Source organism: Pelodiscus sinensis, chromosome 11, assembly GCF_049634645.1.
Source record: "Pelodiscus sinensis isolate JC-2024 chromosome 11, ASM4963464v1, whole genome shotgun sequence".
NCBI classification, from domain to species: domain Eukaryota; kingdom Metazoa; phylum Chordata; order Testudines; family Trionychidae; genus Pelodiscus; species Pelodiscus sinensis.
The window spans coordinates 8,998,928-9,021,473 of NC_134721.1; the positions used below are offsets into that span (position 1 = coordinate 8,998,928).

The 22,546-nt window shown below is 47.0% G+C and overlaps 1 protein-coding gene across 10 annotated transcripts in view; it reads left to right on the forward strand.

Annotated features, from left to right (window-relative positions):
• The window catches only part of MITF (melanocyte inducing transcription factor), a 189,699-nt gene extending 171,078 nt beyond the window's left edge, over positions 1-18,621 (forward strand). For 7 of the 10 annotated variants that reach the window (XM_075938575.1, XM_075938580.1, XM_075938581.1 and 4 more), the window contains 4 exons: positions 3,704-3,778; positions 4,908-4,983; positions 10,060-10,207; positions 13,154-18,621. In XM_075938575.1, the coding sequence (XP_075794690.1) occupies positions 3,704-3,778; positions 4,908-4,983; positions 10,060-10,207; positions 13,154-13,534 (680 nt within the window). In that variant the 3' untranslated portion in view covers positions 13,535-18,621. The remainder of the gene's footprint in view (positions 1-3,703; positions 3,779-4,907; positions 4,984-10,059; positions 10,208-13,153) is intronic. The other 3 variants (XM_006120017.4, XM_075938577.1, XM_075938584.1) reach the window with 1 other exon arrangement.
• The last annotated feature ends 3,925 nt before the right edge of the window (positions 18,622-22,546 follow it).

Here is a 22,546-nt window from a genome sequence, read left to right on the forward strand (position 1 = left end):
GCTCAGTCCCACTTTCAATAGCAGCTAACCACATTTTAGGGGATATTCAGGGCTCGTGACAGACTGCACCAGGCCCTGGGCAGTGTGGTGATGGGAGGTGGGCCTCAGGTGAAAGAAGTAGCCAGCCCTCAGCACCGGCCGGACTTTGCCACACAGGGCTCCGGCAGTGGTCTAAAAGGGCCCAGGGCTCTGGCCACTGCTGCTGCAGTAGTGTCTTAGAGCCCCGGGCTCTTTTAAATTCCCAGGTCCCGGGACAACTTCCTCCCCCTTCCCCATTGGTGGCCATGGGCATAGTTCAACCCATTTGTTAACCTTCTGCACATGTAAACCAAGGGAGGCTTTGGAAAACTGGAGGAGGGAGAAAAATTGTTCTCCTTGGCCTCTGAGGACAGGACAAGAAGCAATGGGCTTAAACTGCAGCAAGGGAGGCTTAGGTTGGACGTTAGGAAAAACTTCCTGTCAGGATGGTTAAACACTGGAATAAATTTCCTGGGGAGGTTGTAGAATCTCCATACCTGGAGATATTGAAGAGCAGGTTGGATAGACATTTATCAGGGATGATCTAGACGAGGGGTGGGCAAAAGGGCCTCCATGGGCTGGATTGGCCTGGGGGCAGAAGAGGGAGCATGCAAAGTCTCCTCCTGCCACCAGGGGCATGGGTGCCTAGGGGGAACTTTTTTTTTTTTTTTAGTGGGGGGACTCCCCCAACTCCAGACCATTCATGGGCCATACTCTAGACCATTCTGCAGTATAGCCGTCCCTCCTGCCAGACCTCTCCCTTTCCATTTTATGAGAAACAATTGAATTCCAGGTGCATCCCATTGAATTCCAGGTGCATCCCATTGTCCCAAACCCTGACCTTGTATTAAGTTAGGATAAGAGGAAGCTGCCTACCAACCAAATCTGAGGCTCCTAACTCTTACTGTTTAAGACATGGGTGGGCAAAGGGGCCTCCAAGGGCCGGATCAGGCCTACCAAGGAGGTGGATCTGGCCCACATGTGCCCTGCCACTCCCCCACCCCCAGGCCAATCAGAGCCTAGGGGCAGGAGGGGCGTGCAAAATCTCTCGCTCCCTGCCCCTGCCCTGCAAGCACCATGTGCTCCTTTCAGGGCAGGGGCGGGGAGCGAGAGACTTCATGCACTCCTCCCACCCCCAGTCCTGATTGGCTTGGGGACAGTGGAATGCACAAAGTCTCCGCCTGTCCTGCAAGGGGCACGCAGCGCTTAGAGAGAAAGCTCCGCACGCTTCTTGCAGGGCAGGGAGCAGGAGACCTCATGCATTCCCGGCCCCCCCGCCCTACAAGGAGCATGCGGAGCTTTCGCTCTAAGCGCTGCGCGCCCCTTGCAGGGTGGGGGCAGGGAGCGAGAGACTTCACGTTCTCCTTCTGCCCCCAGGCCCTGATTGGCCTGTGGGTGGGGAGAGGTTGCGAAGTCTTCTCCTGCCCTGCGAGGGGACGGGTGCCTAGAAGGAACCGCCAGCTATTCAGAACAGCTGGTAGCTCTCTCCAGGCAGGGGAAGAGCGGGGACAAAGCAAAGAGGCCTCCCATCTAAAATGATTGCCCACCCCCGGTTTAAAAGGAGTTCTTGAAGAAACAGGCTCCTGACGGACACATTTCTAAAATATATAATAAGATGGAAATAGATGAAGAATTTCCTTTTAAAAAACAATAGTCTTGATGTAGCATGAGATGAGGGCGTATCAGTCCAAATCAGGAAGTGGTGTTTTACTTGAGCGCTTCTGATCCTGTAAATAAGAATTACATTGTCCCTAGTGTGGACACAGAATCTGAATTCTGATCTCTGCCTCCTCGGGGTAGAAGAGCCTTTTGCTGTCCCGTGACTAAGGTCTGGAGGTACTGTGATGGGGAGAACATGTGATTACATTACATTTCCTTGGCATTTGCGTGTTTGTCTTCATGCCTCTTGCCACTCATTCATGAAGATGAGCAAGTGCCATGTAAAATCAGGTCTATGAATATCGCACTTCCCCGTGGCAGGAATGATCACCTTAATTGGTGAAGCAGCATTCACCTGTATGTTCATTCACAAGTCCACTCCCTACAGTTTTGACCTCACTGACCTTATGCTTGTTTCATGCTCCAGCTACAATAAATCCAGGTCTGGGTCAGGCCTCTGGAAGCCTTCTGTAGCCTTTTGAGCTTTCAGTCAACCCCTCTGGGATCCAGCACAGAACAAGAAGTACCATGCTACTCCTCTGCCCGCTATGTTAGTCCAAATTAAGAGCGGTAAAATGGTCAACTCCAGAGGAAACCCTTATTCTTAACACTTGTGGGCTGGACTTGAAATCTACAACCCATATAAGGAAAGGACACAGCAAAGACCCTTTGGGGAAACTGACTTTGTAACTGAACTTGTGATTAAAAAGTCACATGTTAAGACCTCTCTGTTGAGCAGTCCCAGAGCTGAACAAAGCGCATTGATTTTGAGTTTAGCCTGTGCCATGTTGTGTTAGAACGAATCTCCAAAACCAGTGTGGAAGGATGGAAAAGTATCCGCCCCCATGGGAAATGAAATCAGCAAGTTCTGCACCACTCCAGGTTAAGCATCTTATTGTGTCTTAGCGTTGTGCTAGATCAGTCCGGGGTGTGAAAAACCACAGCTCTGACTGCTATTATTATGTTGGCCTAACCCCTAGTATAGGCACAACTGTGTCAATGGAAGTGTGTTTCCATCTATGTAGTTACCATCTTTTGGAGAGATGGTATTCCCACGTGGATGGAAACCCCCCTTTCTATCTCTGGAGGTCCCCTCTACGCCAGGTGTTCTCAAACTTTTTTCTCTGGGCTCCTTTTTGAAAATATTTCAGGCTATGATAATCCCTCCTCCACCCCCCCAAAAAAGGGGGAGAATAGCAAATTACAGTACATACTCCCAGGAGCACTAAATGAAGCATGTAATCATTATGCCTGCAGTCAAAGGCAGTGAAGCCTCTCAAAAAGTATAAAGCAACAGTAGGATATCACCACACTTACTTCTGGTACTTATACACGGTCATCAGAGTTATGTAACCAGAGACCAACAGCTGCTGTACCCACCCCCTTCCAGCTTCCCTCCTGGCCTGTCAGTGTCCTCTATTTGGGAACTTGAAGTATGGTAACCTGAGCAAAGGAGCTAAAGGTTATCACCATTTTTTTTGTGATCTGATGACCCCCGTACAATAGCCTTGTCATCCCCTTTTGGCTCAGGACTGCCAGTCTGAGAAACGTGGGATGAGGTTATGTCAGCAAAGCTCTGACGATGTAGCTGTGTTAGTATGGTCTCCGTAGTGAGATGTATCTAGAACTCCTTGCCAGAGGAGGCTGTGAAGGCTAGGACTATAACAGAGCTTAAATAGAAGCTAGATAATTTCATGGAGGTTAGGTCCATAAAAGGCTATTAGCCAGGGGGTAAAGAATGGTGTCCCTGGCCTGTTTGTCAGAGGCTGGAGATGGATGGCAGGAGACAAATTGCTTGATCATTGTCTTTGGTCCACCCCCTCCGGGGCACCTGGTGCTGACCACTGTTGGGAGACAGGCTACTGGGCTAGATGGACCTTTGATCTGACCCAGTACGGCCATTCTTATGTTCTCATGTATCCCTAGTGATCAGTGAACAACATCAGAAATATATATGTGCCTTATAAATTGCTATGTTGTGTTCCTTGAATTTCCAAAATTCTAATTACTTCATTCACGTGCACAGCGTGTATTTTTCCTACAGAGTCTGAAGCAAGGGCATTGGCCAAAGAGAGGCAGAAGAAAGACAATCACAATTTAAGTAAGTTTTAATTATGCTCAGTGTATAGTATTTGCTTAATATTTTAATTGATAGCTCACAGTGATGAGTAAGTTACACGGATGATTATTAAGGACTTAATTATTTTTATAAATCTGCTGGCATGCAGGCTTTTGAAAAGTTTAAGAAACAACAAATAGTCTAGCAGCACCTTAAAGACTAACAAAACATGTGGATGGTATCATTTCGTTAGTCTTTAAGGTGCTGCTAGACTATTCATTGTTTAAGTTTTTCCAGTTACAGACTAAGTCGGCTACCCCCTGAAGCTTTTGAAAAGTTTGTTGTTAGCCACAATTTGGTATATCCCAAATTCTCTCATAATGATTTCTTAGACCTGCTATTGAATTAAAATATTAAAATAGCTGTTTGAATGAGAACAGTTTTTTAAATGTATTAGAATGTGATCCAAATTCTGAATTCAAAGGGGTTTCCTTGCACTGGTATAACTGAGAGTAGAATTTGGCCAGTTACCTTTACATATATATCATACAAGATTTTAGCAGAAAAATTGTGATTTAATCTGAAACGTAATGTGTGCAATCAGTTCATTTATCTCATCTTTAAACTTCTGGGCGTAAGTATAAGCGTATCTGTATCTTTTTTTTAAGGCTCATACGTTTATATTTAACCAGCCATGAATCCAAGCCAGTCAGAAAAGTTTTACTAACTTTAAAATTCTAAACGGACCCTTAAGAAACCTTTATTTAATGTCTGAAAACAAGAAGTAATCTCATGCCTATGGTTAAAAAGCAGAACTCCCTGTTGGTTTCAGTAGTGACTTTTCCTTAATAGCACAGTATGGTTTCAGATGTTAACATTTGATCAGGAAGTAAGGCAAATTACATAAAGAATGAGACCAGGACACCAAACGTTAGGTCATTTTCTGCCTTTCCACTGACAAACTGGATGCCTTTGGGCAATCACTCCACTTCTATGCCTCAATTTATCCAGTTGAAAAGTGGGTATAAGACTGATCTGTATTACAAATATGCTTAAGTAATGTGTACAAGTATAAAGCAAAAAGTGGTTTTGAAATCTTTAAAGGGGTTGTATTCTGTAAGCAGAAAGGATTTTTTTAACTACTGTGTATTTCTTGGTTGTTTTCCTAAAGTTGAACGAAGGAGAAGATTTAATATTAACGACCGCATTAAAGAACTAGGCACCTTGATACCTAAATCCAATGACCCGTAAGTATGATATGGTGTCTTCAGTAATATTGATACGAGGGACTTTTTGTTGAAATGTCTTTCCCAAAATAAAATCTGTTCTCCTCAGAGTGCCCTTGTGCTCAGGAGCTTACTATTCTTTCAGAGTCCATTAAGCTATATCACATGGATGCTCTTCCTGAGTGCTCGGAGCACCTTTGGGGAGATAGTTAGTTAGCATGGGGTAGCTAATATGCTTAGGATTCACTCCCTAACTTTTGATGTGCTCACTTCCCTCTGTAGATAAACCCCTGCAAGGTCATACCACCAAGTCTCTTGAGAGCAACTGGAAACTTGAAAAATGTTGACTCATTTCTGTTGACTCCTCCTGGAAAATTGTGTAGAAGGGATAGCTTAATGAACCTTTTCAGGCAATGAGCTAGCCGTTGCAGACGCCCTCCTCTGGCCTGCAGGAACTTGGCAGCGGTCGTATCAGTGATCGCAAAGTGTCCTGCGCCACCCTTTCAGAAAAAAGAAATGTTGCTTCATCCTGATTCTCCAGATCATTGGCTGCAAACTTGCCAAAAGCACGCGCAGGCTTGCACATCCATGCAAAAGTAGCTTTACTAAGTAATTGACTGTAGTTATTTTGTCACGGCTGGGATAAAAGTCTATAAGGGATATGAAACCGTCATGTTCCAGGATGACAGCCAATCACTAAAGGCCTGAACTGGAGTCTGTTGAATCCTGTGGGAGTATTGTCATTGATTCTGTGCATGTCTGATCATGAACTTGATATTAACTGCCTTGGGTAGGGGGAGACTTTCCTTCCGGCTTATGGGGATATAAATGTTCCCCATGGAGGTTTTATATATTCCTCTGATACTGGCCAAAAAAGGGAAACAAGGCTGTTGCTCATCTCCTTTTCTAGTGCATGAACTGGGTGTCCCGGATGTAGAACCAAGAACAGGGTTCCTGCTGCCTTCTGAGCTGTGCCAGGTGCTTTCCATGTTCCAGTGGACCTAAATCTTATCTGGATGTGTTGATTCTCTCACTGTCCACAGAAGGGCAAACTCCCATCACTACTGTCATGATGGGCTTGAGCATGGGGATAACTGCATGCTTCACACAGCCACAGATGCAGACACACCCAGGGTAACCCACTCCACACTAGCCAGTGCATGATGGTCCAAAGGGAAGTGATCTGCTGATCAGGAGGTGCGCACGTTCCAGACAGATGACTGCAATGCAAGGCCAGGTTTGCACTAGACCTGGAAGGCCGGATTAAGGTACGCACCTCCAGCTACGTAAAATACGTAGCTGGAGTCGGCTTACCTTGAGCCGAGTACTGGAGCTGCCCTCAGCATTCAGTGTAGCAGGTCTTAACTAGATCTGCTAAATCAAACGCCAGAAGATGGAGCTCCAGCACGGCAAGTAAAAATGTGGTCAGATACCAACTCTCTTGCAAGGACCAGGCACCAACGAATGCCTCAAGTAGGCTAAGTCTACACTAGCACTTTCCAGTGCTGTAACTTGCTGTGCTCGGGGGAGTGAAGATGTTTTTTCACACCCCTGAGCCAGAAAGTTACAGTGCTGTAAAGTGCCAGTGTGAACCCAGCGAGAGCGCTGGGAGCCATGCTCCCACTACTGTTAGCTACTCCCCTCACAAAGGTGGTTTACATAGGGGTACTGGGAGAGCTCTCTGCCAGCGGTTCAGTTAAAGCGCTGCCACAGCTGCACTTTACGTTTTTAAGTGTAGACAGAGCATTAATGAGGTCTTGCCTACATGGGGGAACTGACTGGCATCGCTTCCTCCAAGTGGACACTACTCCCAAATTAAAGTGATTTTATTCCAGAATAATTATTTCACTTAAGGAGCAGAATAACTATTCTAGATCAAAAGCATTGCTCTTCTGGACAGGTGTCTGCTCAGGGAGCTGTTCTGAAGTTTATTCAGCAGTAGCTATGCCGGTGAGTGTCGCCATGTAAAGAAACCCTTATGCAGTCTCCTGCAGTTGTTAGGAAAGTATTGTGAGGAACATCCCTTACAGAAAGGACTCAATTGTGAGCACTGCCAGCGTATTCACCTACATCAGCAAATGGATGTGAACTTGAAGAGAAGGCACTTGCTTCAATTCCTCGTCCACACATTTAGAAAGAGAAATCTTTGGGGCAGCTGCCTTTCCTCTAATTAGCTTATCCTTGCATTGAAATAGCTGGTAGATTTTTCAAGTGGTACATGGAAAGCAAAGATCTGATCCATTGGGCTCATTAATGATCCCAGAGCATTTTCTGTAAGGGTGTAGGCGTTAATCCTAGGCTACATCTAGACTGGCAAGATTTAGCGCTAATATTCTAAACGCAAGAGTTTTTGCGTTAGAGTATTTGAGCAAGAGAGCGTCTATACTGGCATGTGCCTTTGCGCAAAAGCATCCGTGCCAGTGTAGACGCTGTCTTGCGCAAGAAAGCTCCGATGCCTATTTTAGCCATTGGGCTTTCTTGCACAAGAAATTGATGTTACCTGTCTACATTGGCCTCTTGCGCAAGAGGACTTATCCCTGAGCGGGAGCGTCAGAGTATTTGCGCAAGAAGCACTGATTTTATACATTAGAACGTCAGTGTTCTTATGCAAATACTCACGGCCACTGTAGACAGGCGGCAAGATTTTGCGCAAAAGCAGTCGCTTTTGCACTAAATCTTGCCAGTCTAGATGTAGCCGTAGTGTCTTAACCAGACTCCAGTTGGGGTGATTGAAGTGTGTGGAGGCATATTGATGGAGTCACTTGATTAAGCCGTGTCTCTTGAGATGATAACCTACATCCATTTTACATTGCCTCAGAAACTCGCTATACATGACAGCGTTTGAACCTTGGATGAATGATCACCGAGAGAATGTGTCAGTTCACATTTCACTATTTACATTCCTGGTACAGAGATGGGATAATCTAGAGTCAGCTCATTTATTTTCAGTCTCCTGGACAGCAGAAGCACTGTTCTATATTTCACTCTTCGTAGCAGTTTCTCAGGGCCCTGGAGTACGTTGATAAAGCAGGCGGTAGGTCTGGGCATTAGCGACACAAGCATTCATCAAGTGGTTAGATATATTGCTGGAGACCAAGTGATTGCCATATTAATCAACAGAGCAAAGATCAGTACTCAGAAGTTCTTAAAGGATGTGCATGCTGAACCGCATAGCAGGAATATATATAGTTGTCTGTCTCTTCAACAGCTTGGGGGGGAAAAAAAGCAAACACATTCCTTCCAGTGCTGTTAATTGACATTTGTCCCCCACATTACACAAAATGTCTCTTCCCTCTCCCCTGCTAGGGAAACCCTGGAAAATGCACCCTTAGTTGTGTGTGTGATTCGGTGCCAGATCTGAGCCATATTGCTGTGCATACATTTCAGTGACTTGATAGTGTGATGAGACTCTACTCGGGGGGGGGGGGGGAACTGGGCCCTAATCAGGGTAAACGAGAGCAGTGATACTTTTCAACATAACCTTGATTGGAGGGTCTTGCCAGGCAAGGTTGGAGTTCATGGGGGAGGCTGTTTGTGCCCACATGCTTCTCCCACAAGCAGTTGCTGCGCTCCCACCTAGCACAGCTATAAACAGCAGTGTAGATGATGTGCTTCAGCGAGTGGAGTGGAATGCCCGAACTCTGGAATCCCCCAGGTGTTTATACCCTACCTGTGCCTCCCGTCTCGCTACTGCTAGCATCCCGCTATCTCACTGTCACTAAAGCCTTTTCCTGCCACAGTGGGAGGCTCTTGTAGTGGGGAAAGGCCCTTCCAGCCGGAAGGCACAGTGAAAGGCTCTGGCCAGGGGGAAGGCTGTGCCCTGCCAGACCCTTTCCTTGCTTTGTGTAGTCACACACCACAGTGACAGGTGGGGACACAGCCTGCCTTTCTCTGCTGTGCATAACCACACATGTAGGGCCTGTACTCTGCACAGTGCTGCAAATGTGGTCGTAGCCTCTGAGTGAGTGTGAGGGCTCAAGAGGAAAAGAATCTTGCCCTGATATGGCATAGTAGGGTCCCCCCGAGTGAGAGGCAGGAGGGGCAGGAGAAGTAAAAGCAAGCGAGAGAGAGAGAGACCTGAAAATCCTGTCTTATGACTTGGCTTATGTATGGGCTAATTGGCTAGTTCCTAAATAATGCTGCTGTGTAGACATACCTTCAGAGAGTGTATGACGCTTTTGCTCTTAATCAAGCGGCCTCTCAGATATTGAAAAATGAACGAGTCCTGTCGTCTTCAGCAGTTTTGTCCTTTGGCACTAATGCACTAAAACAGAGCTACTCAACTTTGGAGGACCCAGGATCCACAATGATACCCACAGCACATGCCAAGGACCGCAACTTAAGTGTGGTTGCATATACATGCAAATATATATGCAAATAGCTTCTTTCACACTGATGGGCATGAATACAAAGATTAAGGCAAGACTACACAACACTTAGGCCTCATTTAAGTCAGTTCTGCTGATATTAATAAAATGCAATGTTTACCAGATTTCCACCCATATGACATCACTTTTAATGAGCAATGACAGTCCAGGAATTTAACTGCTACAATGCATATCAACAGAAAATAAAATGCATGTCAGCCATTATATTGACTACTTTTTGTTTGGGCTCCCACCCACGGGCTGCGTGTTGAGCGTCATGTAAAACCCAACTGCACAGCGGGCCGCAGACAAACAGGCCGTGGACCGCATGCAGCCCACGCGCCGCGTGTTGAGTAGCCCTGCCCTAGAATGAGATCTTGGCAAAGTTCGACTCCTTGAGTTATGTAATTTCCCATCCCTGCAGTTTCATTCCTGTGAGAAAGCAACGGTGAACATATGTCCTCTTCAGTAATTACTTGTATCCAAATCCCATACAGTAGGCTGCCTGCTAATGAGTTGTCCTCTGGCTCCCCCTAGAGTATTACACAGAGCTCTTTTCAAAGCCTGGAATTTTGTGATTCTAATCGAGTATGTTAAACGTTAACAGTTGCTGCAGCTCTGCCAAACGTTAACAGTTGCTGCAGCTCTGCCATGCATTTTGGCAGGGGTGTGTTAGTGATAAGCGTGCTTGGACAAGAGAGTGATTGTTTTTTCAATACTACTTTTGCAGGGACATGCGCTGGAATAAGGGTACTATTTTAAAAGCCTCAGTGGACTATATCCGCAAACTGCAGCGAGAACAACAGCGCACAAAAGAACTCGAGAACAGGCAGAAGAAACTAGAACATGCCAACAGACATCTATTGCTCAGAATACAGGTTTGCTGATAAATACATTATGAATTAATGATACACACACATGCAGCTGTTAAATTGACATCCCTTGCCTACAAGAAAACACCAGTTTACTGTGTAACTTGGAGGGAGCTGTTGGGTTATCCTTGCAATACCTCTGATTAGTGCTGAGTTAAATTTGTAGAGTTCTTGGTCCTCCGTTTACCAGAAAAGACAGGCTATGTTGTAGGAGGAACTTAAAAAAAATGAGATTTGCTAGATAGGAGAGAATTCTCTAGCTGTTTACTAAATCTTGGTGTGTCTCTGTGCCCACTACAGTCTCTCTGCTCTCGCCACATAACTCTAAGCAATGGGTAGGGAACCTAAGGCCTGGAAGCCGGATCCAGCTCCCAGCTTGCCAGGATCCGGCCCCCTTGGCTCAGCCACCCCCTCCTAGCGTTATAATGTTGCGCATACAAATAAGGAGTCCAGTCCTTGTAGGTAGAGAAAGATTTGCTGTTGACTTCGGAATGAGACCCAGTGTGATGTATTATAGGTTGAACCTCTCTAATCCCGCACTCTGGTCTGGCATTATTTGTGGTCCAGCATGATTTTAGTTACCCTAAAGTCTGCTTATTGTGGGTGACGCCAAGTTACCTCTCTGTCCCATAAAGTTTTACAGCCACCAGTCCTGGCTGTCAGTGTTCTCCAAGCCCAGTAAGCAGCGGAAGTGTTGGTAACGCTGCTATGCGTCAGCATGGTTTTTATGCTTTATCTACTTATACCCTCACAATAAGATTGTGTAACAGCACTAATACTTTGTTATGAAGAGCACTGATAAGCCTTGGCTAGGCTTATATAGGGTGTATCAGTACAGCCCTACATTATTATGCAGCACTGCAAGCGTCGTTCCATTTGTTCACCCCAGCAAAATAAACATCAGGGGTGTGTCTAGACTACAGGGTTTTGTCGACAAAAGTGGACTTTTGTCAACAAAACTATACCTGCGTCTACACTACCGCCGAGTTCTGTCGACATAACATCGACAGAACTCAGCAGTTTTGTCGACGGTGGTAAACCTCATTCTATGAGGAATAACGCCTTTTGTCGACAGTTCTGTTGACAGAAGGCGTTATTGCATCTACACTGTCCTTTGCATCTACACTCTCATGTCGACAAAGCGGCTTGCTTTGTCGACAGAACTGGATGTCGTCTAGACGCTCTTTGTTGACAGAAGCTTTGTCGGCAGTATCTGTCGACAAAGCCTCTGTCGACAAAAGCCTGTAGTCTAGACGTACCCTTAGAGACCCACTCGCTACAATATGAACCTCCTGTGGTTTGGCAAATTCTGTGGTTCAGCACCAGTCTGGTCCCAAGGGTGCTGGTCTAGAGAGAGTCAACCTGTAAATCGGAAGCAATTGCCACTATGGCCCAGTTTGGTTCAGTGGCTTTTTGGCTCGAGGCTGCTAATGGCTTCCCATGCATGTGACACTGCTTCCTAAGCAGAGCAGTGAGCAGAATGATGATGCGTAAAGCTTCTGCAGGTTCACACAGAGTGCCAGCACTGGGCACAGACTGTCCCCCAGATCTGCAGCTAGAGGGAGTCCTCCATGGAAGGTCTCCTGCAAGAGAGAAGGGAATGAAGCTGCACGGTCAGGTTCCTCCCTGGTAGTCTGCAGGATGCTCAGAGTGAGCTCAGGGGGGCTTGGAGGGCAGTGCTGAGGATGGATAAGAGAGGAGCGGGACAGCAGCCCAGTTCTGCAGCGCTCTCCCTGAAAGCCACCAACCTGGCAGCTCTGCTTATCTGCTTTGGGCATCCCCTTTGTGTCTAGTATTGGGCTGATGCAGGGAGACCCAGCAAATGGCGCTGTGTCTATTAAAGATACACTGAACTGTAAAGTACACAATGTACTGATGAAAGCCAGGAAGATTTTCTCTCAGGAAGTAAAATATCATGATGGTTTCTTTTTCCTGAAGAACTCCTCAGTTCTCCCTAGGACAGGAGTGGGCAAAAGGGCCTCCGCGGGCCGGATCCGGCCTGCCAAGTGGGTGGATCCGGCCCGCGGAGGCCCTGCCGCTCCCCTGCCCCCAGGCCAATTAGGGCGCGGGGGCAGGGGGGAGCACTAGAAGCTTCTTCCTGCCCTGCCAGGAGCACGTGGTACATTGAAGCACCATGTGCTGCTCACAGGGCGGGAGGAGGCGTCACGTGCTCCCCCGCCCCCAAGCTCTGATTGGCCGGTGGGTGGGGGCGTGTGGGAAGCCTCTTCCCACCCTACCAGGGGCTTAGTGGGAAGGGGGGGCAAATAGGCTCCCCCATTCCCAGACCAGTCATGGTCTGCGGATGGGAAAGCCCAGAAGCATCCTGGCCCTGCCCCTTCCATTTTAGGCCCAGCCCCTTCTGGGGCAGCCTGGCCCCACTTCAAAATTTTTTGAAATGGCCCCCGGCCAAAAATTATTGCCCGCCCCTGCCCTAGGAATACCCGGTTTATTTTGGGTGGTTCTATTTACGGTAATTATGCATTCAAATTATACGAAAGAATCTGGTGTCGTTGGCATTATGTCTCTGGAAAGCTTTGCTGTGGTTGCTTTGCTGTGGTTGCTGTCTGCACTGTTGATCTCGGTAGCCATTGAGGAACTTGAGATGCTGGTGGGCTTGGAAACATCTTGATCATATTGCCTATGAAGTTAGTTTTTGGCAATGAGATGGTTCTCCCTGGAAAGTCTGGCTGTGGTCTGCCACCACTGACGCCCTGCAGACTTTTCATTGAGAGGACATTGCTTTACGTAGCAATCTTGGGTGGAACGGAGGGAGGTGTGATAGCTGTTCCAAGTCCAATTTTTGCAGCAGTTACGGCTTGCGTGAGAATAAGAGCTGCTCGAGAGGGTGATGCAGTTTATAAGTGTCCATCAGCCATTGCACATCAAAGATGTATCGAGAACAGCTTCCTCTTTGCTTTCAGGTTTTATTTCTGTCTGTTACCTTCTTTACAGGAACTCGAGATGCAGGCTCGAGCACACGGACTTTCCCTTGTCCCATCGACAGGCCTGTGCTCACCAGATGTGGTCAGCCGGGTCATCAAGCAAGAACCTGTCCTAGACAATTGCAACCAAGAAGTTTTGCAGCGCCACTCAGATTTATCTTGCACTACTACCCTCGATCTTACTGATGGCACCATAACATTCAGTGATAACCTAGGCCCCTACAGCGTCCCCACCAAAGTGGGATCCAAACTTGAAGATATATTGATGGACGATACTCTCTCCCCTGTCGGAGTTAGTGATCCTCTCCTTTCCTCTGTGTCTCCTGGAGCTTCCAAAACAAGTAGCAGAAGAAGCAGCATGAGCATGGAAGAGACCGATCATGCTTGTTAGCAGATACTTTGCATGGCCTCTCATAAACTGCTTCATTTCTTAATCAGTAGATGAAATAATTTACAATTTTAGGTTTTTTTGATTTTCTTTTAATATTAATCTACTTGTGCTTCATCAGTAGCCCAGTGTGTGTGTGTGTGTGTGTGTGTGTGTGTGTGTGTGTATGTATGTGTGTATGTGTGTGTATGTATATATATACACACACACACACACACATATGTGTGTGTGTGTGTGTGTATATATATATAGTTTGTGTGTATATATATATATATATATAATATTTTTGAATTTTGTGAAAAGACTTGTATATTCTATTTTAAAAGTACCAATGCCACTGGAATATTGTACAGTCTATGTACAGTATTTACAAACTGGATTTGCCAAGAACTTTGAACTGGTCAAATCTACTCAGAGCAATAGAATTACAAAATCAAAGCAAGAGTCTGTTTTTATTCAGGGGAAACGTACAAGTTATTTACTTGGAAAATGCAGAGCTAAAAAAAAAGTGAATGTGAAGAAACCAAAAATACCCACTTTGTAACCATGTTGTGTTGATTTAATAGTGCTGCCTTAAAGATACAGTATCCTTCAAACTTAGTTTAGTCTTTATATCATGAGATGTTTAAAATAAATCACTATTCTACTGTAATAATAAAACTAGTGTAAACACATACTGATGGTATTGATTCCAATGTAAAATGTTCCTGATATTGTTGCTAGAAATGAAGGAGAATGTGTAGGGAGCCATGCATCTGTTTGAGTTCTTTGGAGTGTTATTTTTACTCCCAGCGGAGAGAGTTTTGCGTCTGCTCCTACTTCAAGCTTTTTTAAAAGGCTTTTATTTTGAAAAGGAGACTTAGTCATTTATCAACAATAAAATAGGCAGGAGTGCTGTAAGATAGTATATATTTTCAGACAAAATTCAATCCATTTTATCAACTGGGCACATTTTGTTGTATATTTCTAACTGGCCTTACTTTTTTTAAGTGTTGTACAGGTTTTTCATTTGCATGGATTCTTTAGTTACCTTCATTTTTTTGTTTTGTTTTAAATATAGTTGTATTTCATTTATAAGAATATGCCTCTTTAATGTAATGATTTTTTGACATGTTTAAAACTCACTGGAAGTTTTCTGCATTCTTTGTAAACACTTGAAAGGAAGCTTTTATGGAGGATACTGTGTACTGAGAGATTTTGAGAATATTTTGTATATTACAGTCTCACTTTGAAAATATTTTTAAACACAATTTAAAGTGTACAAATTTAGACTATGTTACAAAACAAAGCTCTGTAGAGAAACTGAACTTACATATTTATTTTTAGTGATACTGAAAGAATAGTAATATGCTTTGAAGCCTAATAACTATATAGTTAATATGCCCATTAGAATAATTAAATTGGTGTTTTATTTCAGCAATATGGCTGGTTTAAAAAGAGTAAAATTACTGTATCTTCAAGTAACTGTTACTTTATAACCATTGTATTAATTTAACTTGCAACAATGTTGTAAAAGTAGTTTGGTGCATTATCTACACAAGTGTAGCCCTATGCAATAACAGTAGTTAGAAGTGTATTATTCAAACCTAGATGTTTCACAAAGATGACAGATGGTATTTGAGCCAGACTGACTGGATTTCTCAGTAGCAACCTACAGTTGAAATGTGTCAGAAAAGCATCTTGTTCAGAATGAAGTGCCTTACATTCTAGTAGTAATCTTCTTGGACTAGCACGGACTGAAGTGTGGCATAGGAGAAAATGGGGGGGGGTGATATTTATAGGAAATCTAAGTGCAGCCTGGTGTCCTATGTAGAAAATAAGAGCTTCCCTTCCTTTGTGCTGTGCTGCAAAGAGATGTATAATATATAAAATGTAAATCTTTAATAATTGGAGTGCCAAAATGGTCAGACTTGATCAAGAAAACTTGGTCATGGCAGTTGAATGGTGTTCAGAAATCCAATGTGAATATTGTGATGAAGGCAGAGGACAAAAGGTCAGGCGTTTTAGGGGAAGGGTCATACAGATGGATGCTGCATCTTTCACATAGACATTTGGTTATGAAAAATCCTGGAAAGAAACCACTGGGCCTCAATCCTGCTCTCAGTGAAGTCAGTACGAGTTTTCCATTTGACAGTGGGGTTGCCTGACGGGGCCTGTCATCAGCTCGGCTGCTTTCTATTCTGGTGCTTGGGGTGGATTGGGGTTTAGAGTCGGGATGTGAATGGTAAACCAGTAAGTTTCACCTTTAATGGGTGATGCTTTCCGGTTTTGGTAAACCAGCGGGGGCGGAAGCTGTCCCTCTCCCACCATGGGCAGGGGGCTGCCCCAGTCCTGTGGAGCCCACAACAGGCAGGAGTTCCTCCGGACCGGCTGGAGCAGCCCTTATCTGCTTCCATTTAATCTATTAACTGATTAAACATAAGGTTTAACCAGTGAACTAATTAAATAGGTTTTTACATCCCTAGTTTAGAGCAGGAATTCTCCTATGGGACAGATGTGGAAGAATGTTCTAGTTTACTGTGTAGTCCTGCCCCGAGTACAGGGGACTGGACTAAATGACCTCTCAAGGTCCCTTCCAGTCCTATGCTTTATGATTCTATATTTTTGACATTTTCTTATATTTATATCGCCAGCTTTCTCACCGGTTAGTTATGCCGTTATTTGTTTCTGCTTGAAGAGCTAACTGTGTCTTAGCTGTGATAATCACCAGCTGTGTCACGTTGGGGGAGGGGCAGAAGTCAGCTCTCAGTGTTACAACAAATGCCTGTTTTTCCTAGCACATTTTGGACTCTTTTCGCCCAGTGGTTGAAACAGACCAGTGGTTTCCAAACTGGCCCGGAGGCCACTGCACATGGGTCTCCAACACCTCTTGCTACAGCCGACCACCACAGTCAGCAAGGCAGTGATGTGGTTCTTTGCACAGCTGCTGTGCCACAGTTTAGCGACCGTGCATGCGATCGCTTGCTCTTGTTGTTGCAATGTGCTAATGGTGACCGATGAAGGAAATCTATAGCTATAGCTTATACACAGGGTCATGTACTTCTCTTTGAAGTAAAAGGGTGAGCAAAGGCCAGAGAGGTGCTGCAATCTGACAAAAATGGGATGCACAAGGTCGTTAGGATGTAGTAACCAGAAAAATCCATTCAAGATGGTCCAAAACTGGATACCATCATGGGTAGCACACTCGAAAACCTTTAGAAGAGGGCCTGAATATAAGATATGCAAATAGGAATCATGCGTATTTGATCCCTGTGTGGACTAAAAGGAAATCCTGATTCTCTGCCCCCGCGCAATTTGTAAATAGTCCTCATATGCTTAGATTTGCCAAAAATCGGATTTCTTCCCAAGCTCTGGATTTCTCTGGATAAACATCCCTGTGCCCCCCAGCAGCCATCTCGTACTACATGTTGGCTGCAGTAAGGATGTAAAATCCCAGATAATTGGTGAAAGGTGAGGTTTGTCCAGCGTTTAACCGGTTAACCGACTGAAGCGGGATCCCAGGTGGGGCACTGCTCCAGCAGCCTTCAGCCCCACACTAGGGTTGAAGCTGCTGCTGGTTCCCAGCCCCCTGCCAGAGCAGCCCTTGCCTGCGGGGTGCCTAGGCTCCCTGCAGACAGAGGCTGTTCTGGACAAGAGTAGTCCCTGTCCATAGTGGGCCCCCAATGGGGCTGGAAAAGCCCCCTGCCCGCAGCAGAAGGGGAGCTGCTCCAGTCTCCTTCCCCTGGCTTCCCCTGTTACCGGTTAACCAGAACCTGTAAGCATTACCCATTTAGGGTGATACTTACCAGGTAATCAGTTAACCTTTCGCATCGCTGGTCTGCAGAGCTGTGCATAGTTTGTATTGTATCTCCAAGATAGCACGCTGTACACAACAGTCAACATTGGTTTCTTTCCTCAGGTCCTGCTATAGGTTGCAGCTCTAATTTGATATGCCAGTAGGAGGTGCGGGCTTTTCAGACAGTTAATTTCTGATGCTCTTATTCTCTCTGTGGTACGTGCACCATGGAGCTTATGACCCCTAGGTTGTGTCTACATTGGCATGATTTTGTGCAAAAGCACGTGTTTTTGTGCAAAAACATGCTGCCTGTCTACACTGGCGGGGAGTTCTTGAGCAAGAACACTGGCGTTCTAATGTGCAAAATCAGTGCTTCTTGCTCAAGAACTATGATGCTCCCGCTCAGGAATAAGCCCTCTTGCGCAACTGTTCTTGCGCAAGAGGCCAGTGTAGACAAGCAACATGAATTTCTTGTGCAAGGAAGCCCGATGGCTAAAATGGCCATCGGAGCTTTCTTGCACAAGACAGCGTCTACACTGACATGGATGCTCTTGTGCAAAAGCACATCACTTGCGCAAAAGCACATGCCAGTGTAGACACTCTCTTGCGCAAATACTTTAACGCAAAAACTCTTGCATTAAAAGTATTTGCGCAAAATCTTGCCAATGTAGACGTAGCCCTAATGTTTTACATGTGGAGTAACTACAGACCAGGCCAAGAGTCAGCCGCTTGAGGCAAGACACTGCACCAGCAAGATGGAGTAGGCAAGCAGCCCTAGGACGGTTATTGCCCCAAGCTTCAATCTGTAATGACTGCGTGGTCCACATGCCAATAATGTGAGCCAGGACTGGCTTACCTGGCCATAGCCATGGACTGCCAAACAATTCTTGCTTTGCCAAAACCGTGCAACAGATGTGAACCTATAGAATACAATGATTTCTTTATTGTTTTTTAGACTATAAAGCAATATTAACTCTGCAGCCTATAAATGCAAATAGGAAGTATACAACGAAAAGAAAAGAAAAGCACAAAATAATGCACTTACATTGAGGTTTTTGACAAAAAAATGCACTGGGGAGAAGCAGATGTTGACAATGATATAAAATACCTATATTTCTTGAAAAAGTGACATTAATTACTGCCTCTTGCTATGATGCTTGGTACTGTAATGTTGTTGATATTCACCTGCTGTTGACTGCAGCAATAATTTGTGTATGGTCCATAGCACTGTAAATTATGGATCAATAGTTATGTATCCAATGAAATACTTTCAACTGTTGTTCTTGATAGATGAATTAAAGCATTTGGTTTTTCACATCCTTTGTGTAAGCCACTTGTGTTCAGTGTTAATGTATTGTGGTTATAAAAGTCGCGGATGTAGTGTCCTGACAAGTCTCTTGCTCTGTCAACAATAACTGTTCGGCTGCATGTTTGGCCCCTCTGTGTGTCATGTTGTCTTGTGCAAGGAGCCAACATTGCAGACTCTGGGAGAGCCCCCAAGGCCACAAAATCAGATAAGGATCAAAGGCACCAGGAAGAAGCACCTGTGGCCTGCAAAGATCACGTCCTTCAAGTCAAGGGCAGCATACCCATCTCCTGGATACAGGGAAGGAATATGATGGTGGCTCAAGAGAGCATCTGGTTCTTCAACTTCTGTAGTTATTTACTGAGGCCTCACAGGTCCAGAATGGGCTGCAGCTCAAAACAGAACCTTTTGTTCCAATACTTGTGAGGAACCTTTTCTACCACCCCAGCTGCACCAACCCTTCTACCTCCTTCAAGAGGAGGCTCTCACAAGAGGGGTCCCTGAAGGGGGATGAGGAATAGGGGTGGAAGGAGAGAGAAATTGAAGGGTGCATCCCAGAGACACTGGGTGGGAGGATGCGTTGGCCCAAAGTATGGGTCCATGCAGGGATGAAATGGGAAAAGCGGCTGGAAAAAATGGGGAAGATGGATCCGGAGAATAGATTGATAGGCCATCCTTGTAGCCTAGAAATGATTGCTTTGGTCCCTGCTTAGTGTGGGTTGAGCCTGACTGGGCAGAGGGTGGAGGAGGATGACTTGGGCGAGGTTTGTAGCCCTTGCTGTTCTTGGGGTGGGGGAAGGGCAGTTCTTGCTGGGCTTGGCTCTCTTGGCCTTAGGGTAGCAGCAGTTTAAATTCCTTCTGCATTGGGGCAGGAACCACTGGTTGTGCAGGAGTCCCTTAGCCTATGGAGCTTTTACCGTCTGTCAAATGGGAGATCCTGCATCAACTGCTGAGCCTCTGTTGACAAGCCAGATGGCAACATCCAGGACACCAGAGACTGAGGCCAGAGATTAGGCTGCAGAGTCAGCTACATCTGAAGTTGCCTGTAGGGCCACCCTCACCGCCACCCTGTCCTCGAGGATCACCCAGAATTCCTTCCTGGACCTGTCAGGAAGCAAAGCCTCAAATTTACCTATGGTTGGCTGCAGCATATTGTAGACTGAATGGCCAACGAAGGCTTAGGGGCTAGCTACTCTGAGTTATAAGCTAGAAGATGAATATACTTTTCACTTGCTTAAATCTAGTCTTTTTTTGAGGGGGAAGGGGTAGCTCCAGGTTGGCCCTGTCTCTCCCTCTGGTTGACGGCTTCAACATATTCAAGAGTTCATGGCCGGGTGGGTGCAGAGATACTTATGGCTGACGACTGTGTCATGAAACTGAATGCTCAGATCAGGATGAGTCCCTGGCATGGAAAACCAGTGTTCATTGGTGATTGGTGACCGTAGACCAGCGTTCTATGCCTCACGCTCTTCTCTTGGTATTGAGCTCTAGAACAAGACTGGAACTGGAGCGTACCAGCGACCCCCAGAGCGTCTCTGTGATCAGTTTCTATGGGTATGTCTACACTTGCTCCCTAGTTCAACCTCGTTTTTTGAGGAGTAATGTTAGTTCGAACAAAGGGGTTTGGTTCGAACTAACGCATCCCGGTGCACACTTCCTGGTTCAAATCAGCTGTTGAGTGGAGTAATGCGCCGGCGAGATCGTGCTAATGAAGCGTGGGATATTTAAATCCGTGCTTCATTAGCAATTTCAGTCACCTTGTGATGGGTCGTCCCCGACCCGCATGGGGGACGGCTGGGGACGCTGCGCCGCGGAAAGCGGCGGGCAGACCCAGGCCCCTCCCCCACCCTCGGTGCCTGTAGGGAACGCCGGCGGGGCTGCGTTCAGCCTCCATGCCTCCGCCGGCAGGGAGACAGTGGCCCCTCCCTGGTGGCTGTGTTGGATGGGGTTGGGGCGGGGCTAGGAGGCTGAGCCACGGCCGGGAACACCGGCACATGGCCAGAAGGGGAGGAGCCCCAGGCGGCGTCTGGCGCGGCGGGCCTGTTTAAAAAGGCCCGTCGCCAGCGGGGAAAGAGGGCAGCCTCCTCGCAGGGAGGGAGGAGAACCCCCAGTCCCAGGACGGACCCCGAGCGGCACCAAGGCTGGCAGTCGGCCCGGCCTCGTCCACGGGATTCCCGGGACAGCCACCACAGCTGGCGATCAGCGGATTGGACCCCGCTCTGGCAGCCTTGGAGAGGGCAGCCTGGTCGGGAGCGGACCCAGTGGCGGGAGTGGACTCTGGAGGTATCATCGAGACGACCACAGACCCGGACGCCTGAACCAGGGTAGGTCTCGGAGGTTGGGACGACGACTCGAAGGAACTTGGGAAGGGAGGAAGGAGCCTGGGGTGGGGCACTTTTGGTGGCTGTGGGTAGACGGGTTGCGGCTGGAGTGACCCCCGTCTACCACGTCAGGGCGCGAGCAAGCCCCGACGCTTAGGCCCCTGGGCTGGGACCCGGAAAGAGGGCGGGACTGGGTCCTCCTCCCTCCCCCAAAGGAGCATTCAGCTCAGGACGACTTTGACTTAGACTTGCTAGAGAACTAGGGCCCCCGAGCAGGGGGCGCTTGGACTGTGGGCTCAAGCCCCTCCCGCAGGGACGAGTGACATCTGTGGGGTTTGCTGACCCACCCCCTTCCCCTCCGGGGAGGGGATGATCGCACCCTATTGCCTGGACTCCTGAGCAGGGGTCCGGGGCAGGAGAAAGGTGAAAAGAGGGCAAAGGGGTTCACCGAGCCCCCCTCTCATGCCAGGAGGGGGTGATCGCACCCCGAATCCCTCACACACCTACATTTGCATCCCTAGCTCGAACTAGGGAGCACGTGTACACGTATCCTATGAGATAGCAGACAGCAACTGCCATCACTGGAGCCTCCATATGATCAGTGCAGAGGCAAGGCAGAAACAAAGTTTCAGTACTGAGGTTCTTGCTGGGCAGCACCTACCTCCAGGGGTCTCTGCCAGGTAACTGGCGAACTGCACCCAGCTCCGGAGACCGCAGAAGGCTTTTGTGAGCTTGCCTCCGTCAGAGGCATGATAGCTCTGTGTGGGTGGGTGCTAGTGGAATGCCCCCTCCTTCCATGGCTCCGCACAAGGGTCTCAAGATGGTGGTGTGCCCTTAGACCGGGAAACCACCAGAGCTCACGTGAGTGGCACTGGTAGCATCAGGATTTCCTGCACTGCGTGCAAGACCTCAGGTGTTGACAGGACTTCCAGTTGGTGGAGGCCCTCAACGCTGTGTGGGTGGGCTGCACTGCTTGACTGGAGCTGGTGCCTGACTCCCTGAGGGAAGAGTTGAACTGCCTAGAATGGGTCTTGGCTCTCCTCTGGCCCTTACCTTGTCCTTCCAGGAGCTGTGAGCTCTTCCCCTCACAAGTGTCTTAAGGTTCTTGGATGATGCTGGGGGAAGGGCGACTGGTGCTGCTCCGCATTGATACAGCACTGTTTAGAATCATAGAATACTAGGACTGGAAGGGACCTCGAGCGGTCATCAAGTCCAGTCCTCTGCCCTCATGGCAGGACCCAGTACTGTCTAGACCATCCCTGACAGACATTTATCTAACCTACTCTTAAATATCTCCAGAGATGGGGATTCCCCAACCTCCCTTGGCAATTTATTCCAGTGTTTGACTACCCTGACAGTTAGGAACTTTTTCCTAATGTCCAACCTCCCTTGCTGCAGTTTAAGCCCACTGCTTCTTGTTCTATCCTCAGAGCCCAAGATGAACAAGTTTTCTCTCTCCTCATGACACCCTTTTAGATACCTGAAAACCGCTATCGTGTTCCCTCTCAGTCATCTCTTTTCCAAGAGAAGGACCAGTCCAGATCTCCATTCTGGTGCCAGAATTAATGCCAGCTCCATAAGGAGCCCCCGAGACCGATGACACACTCCCCCCT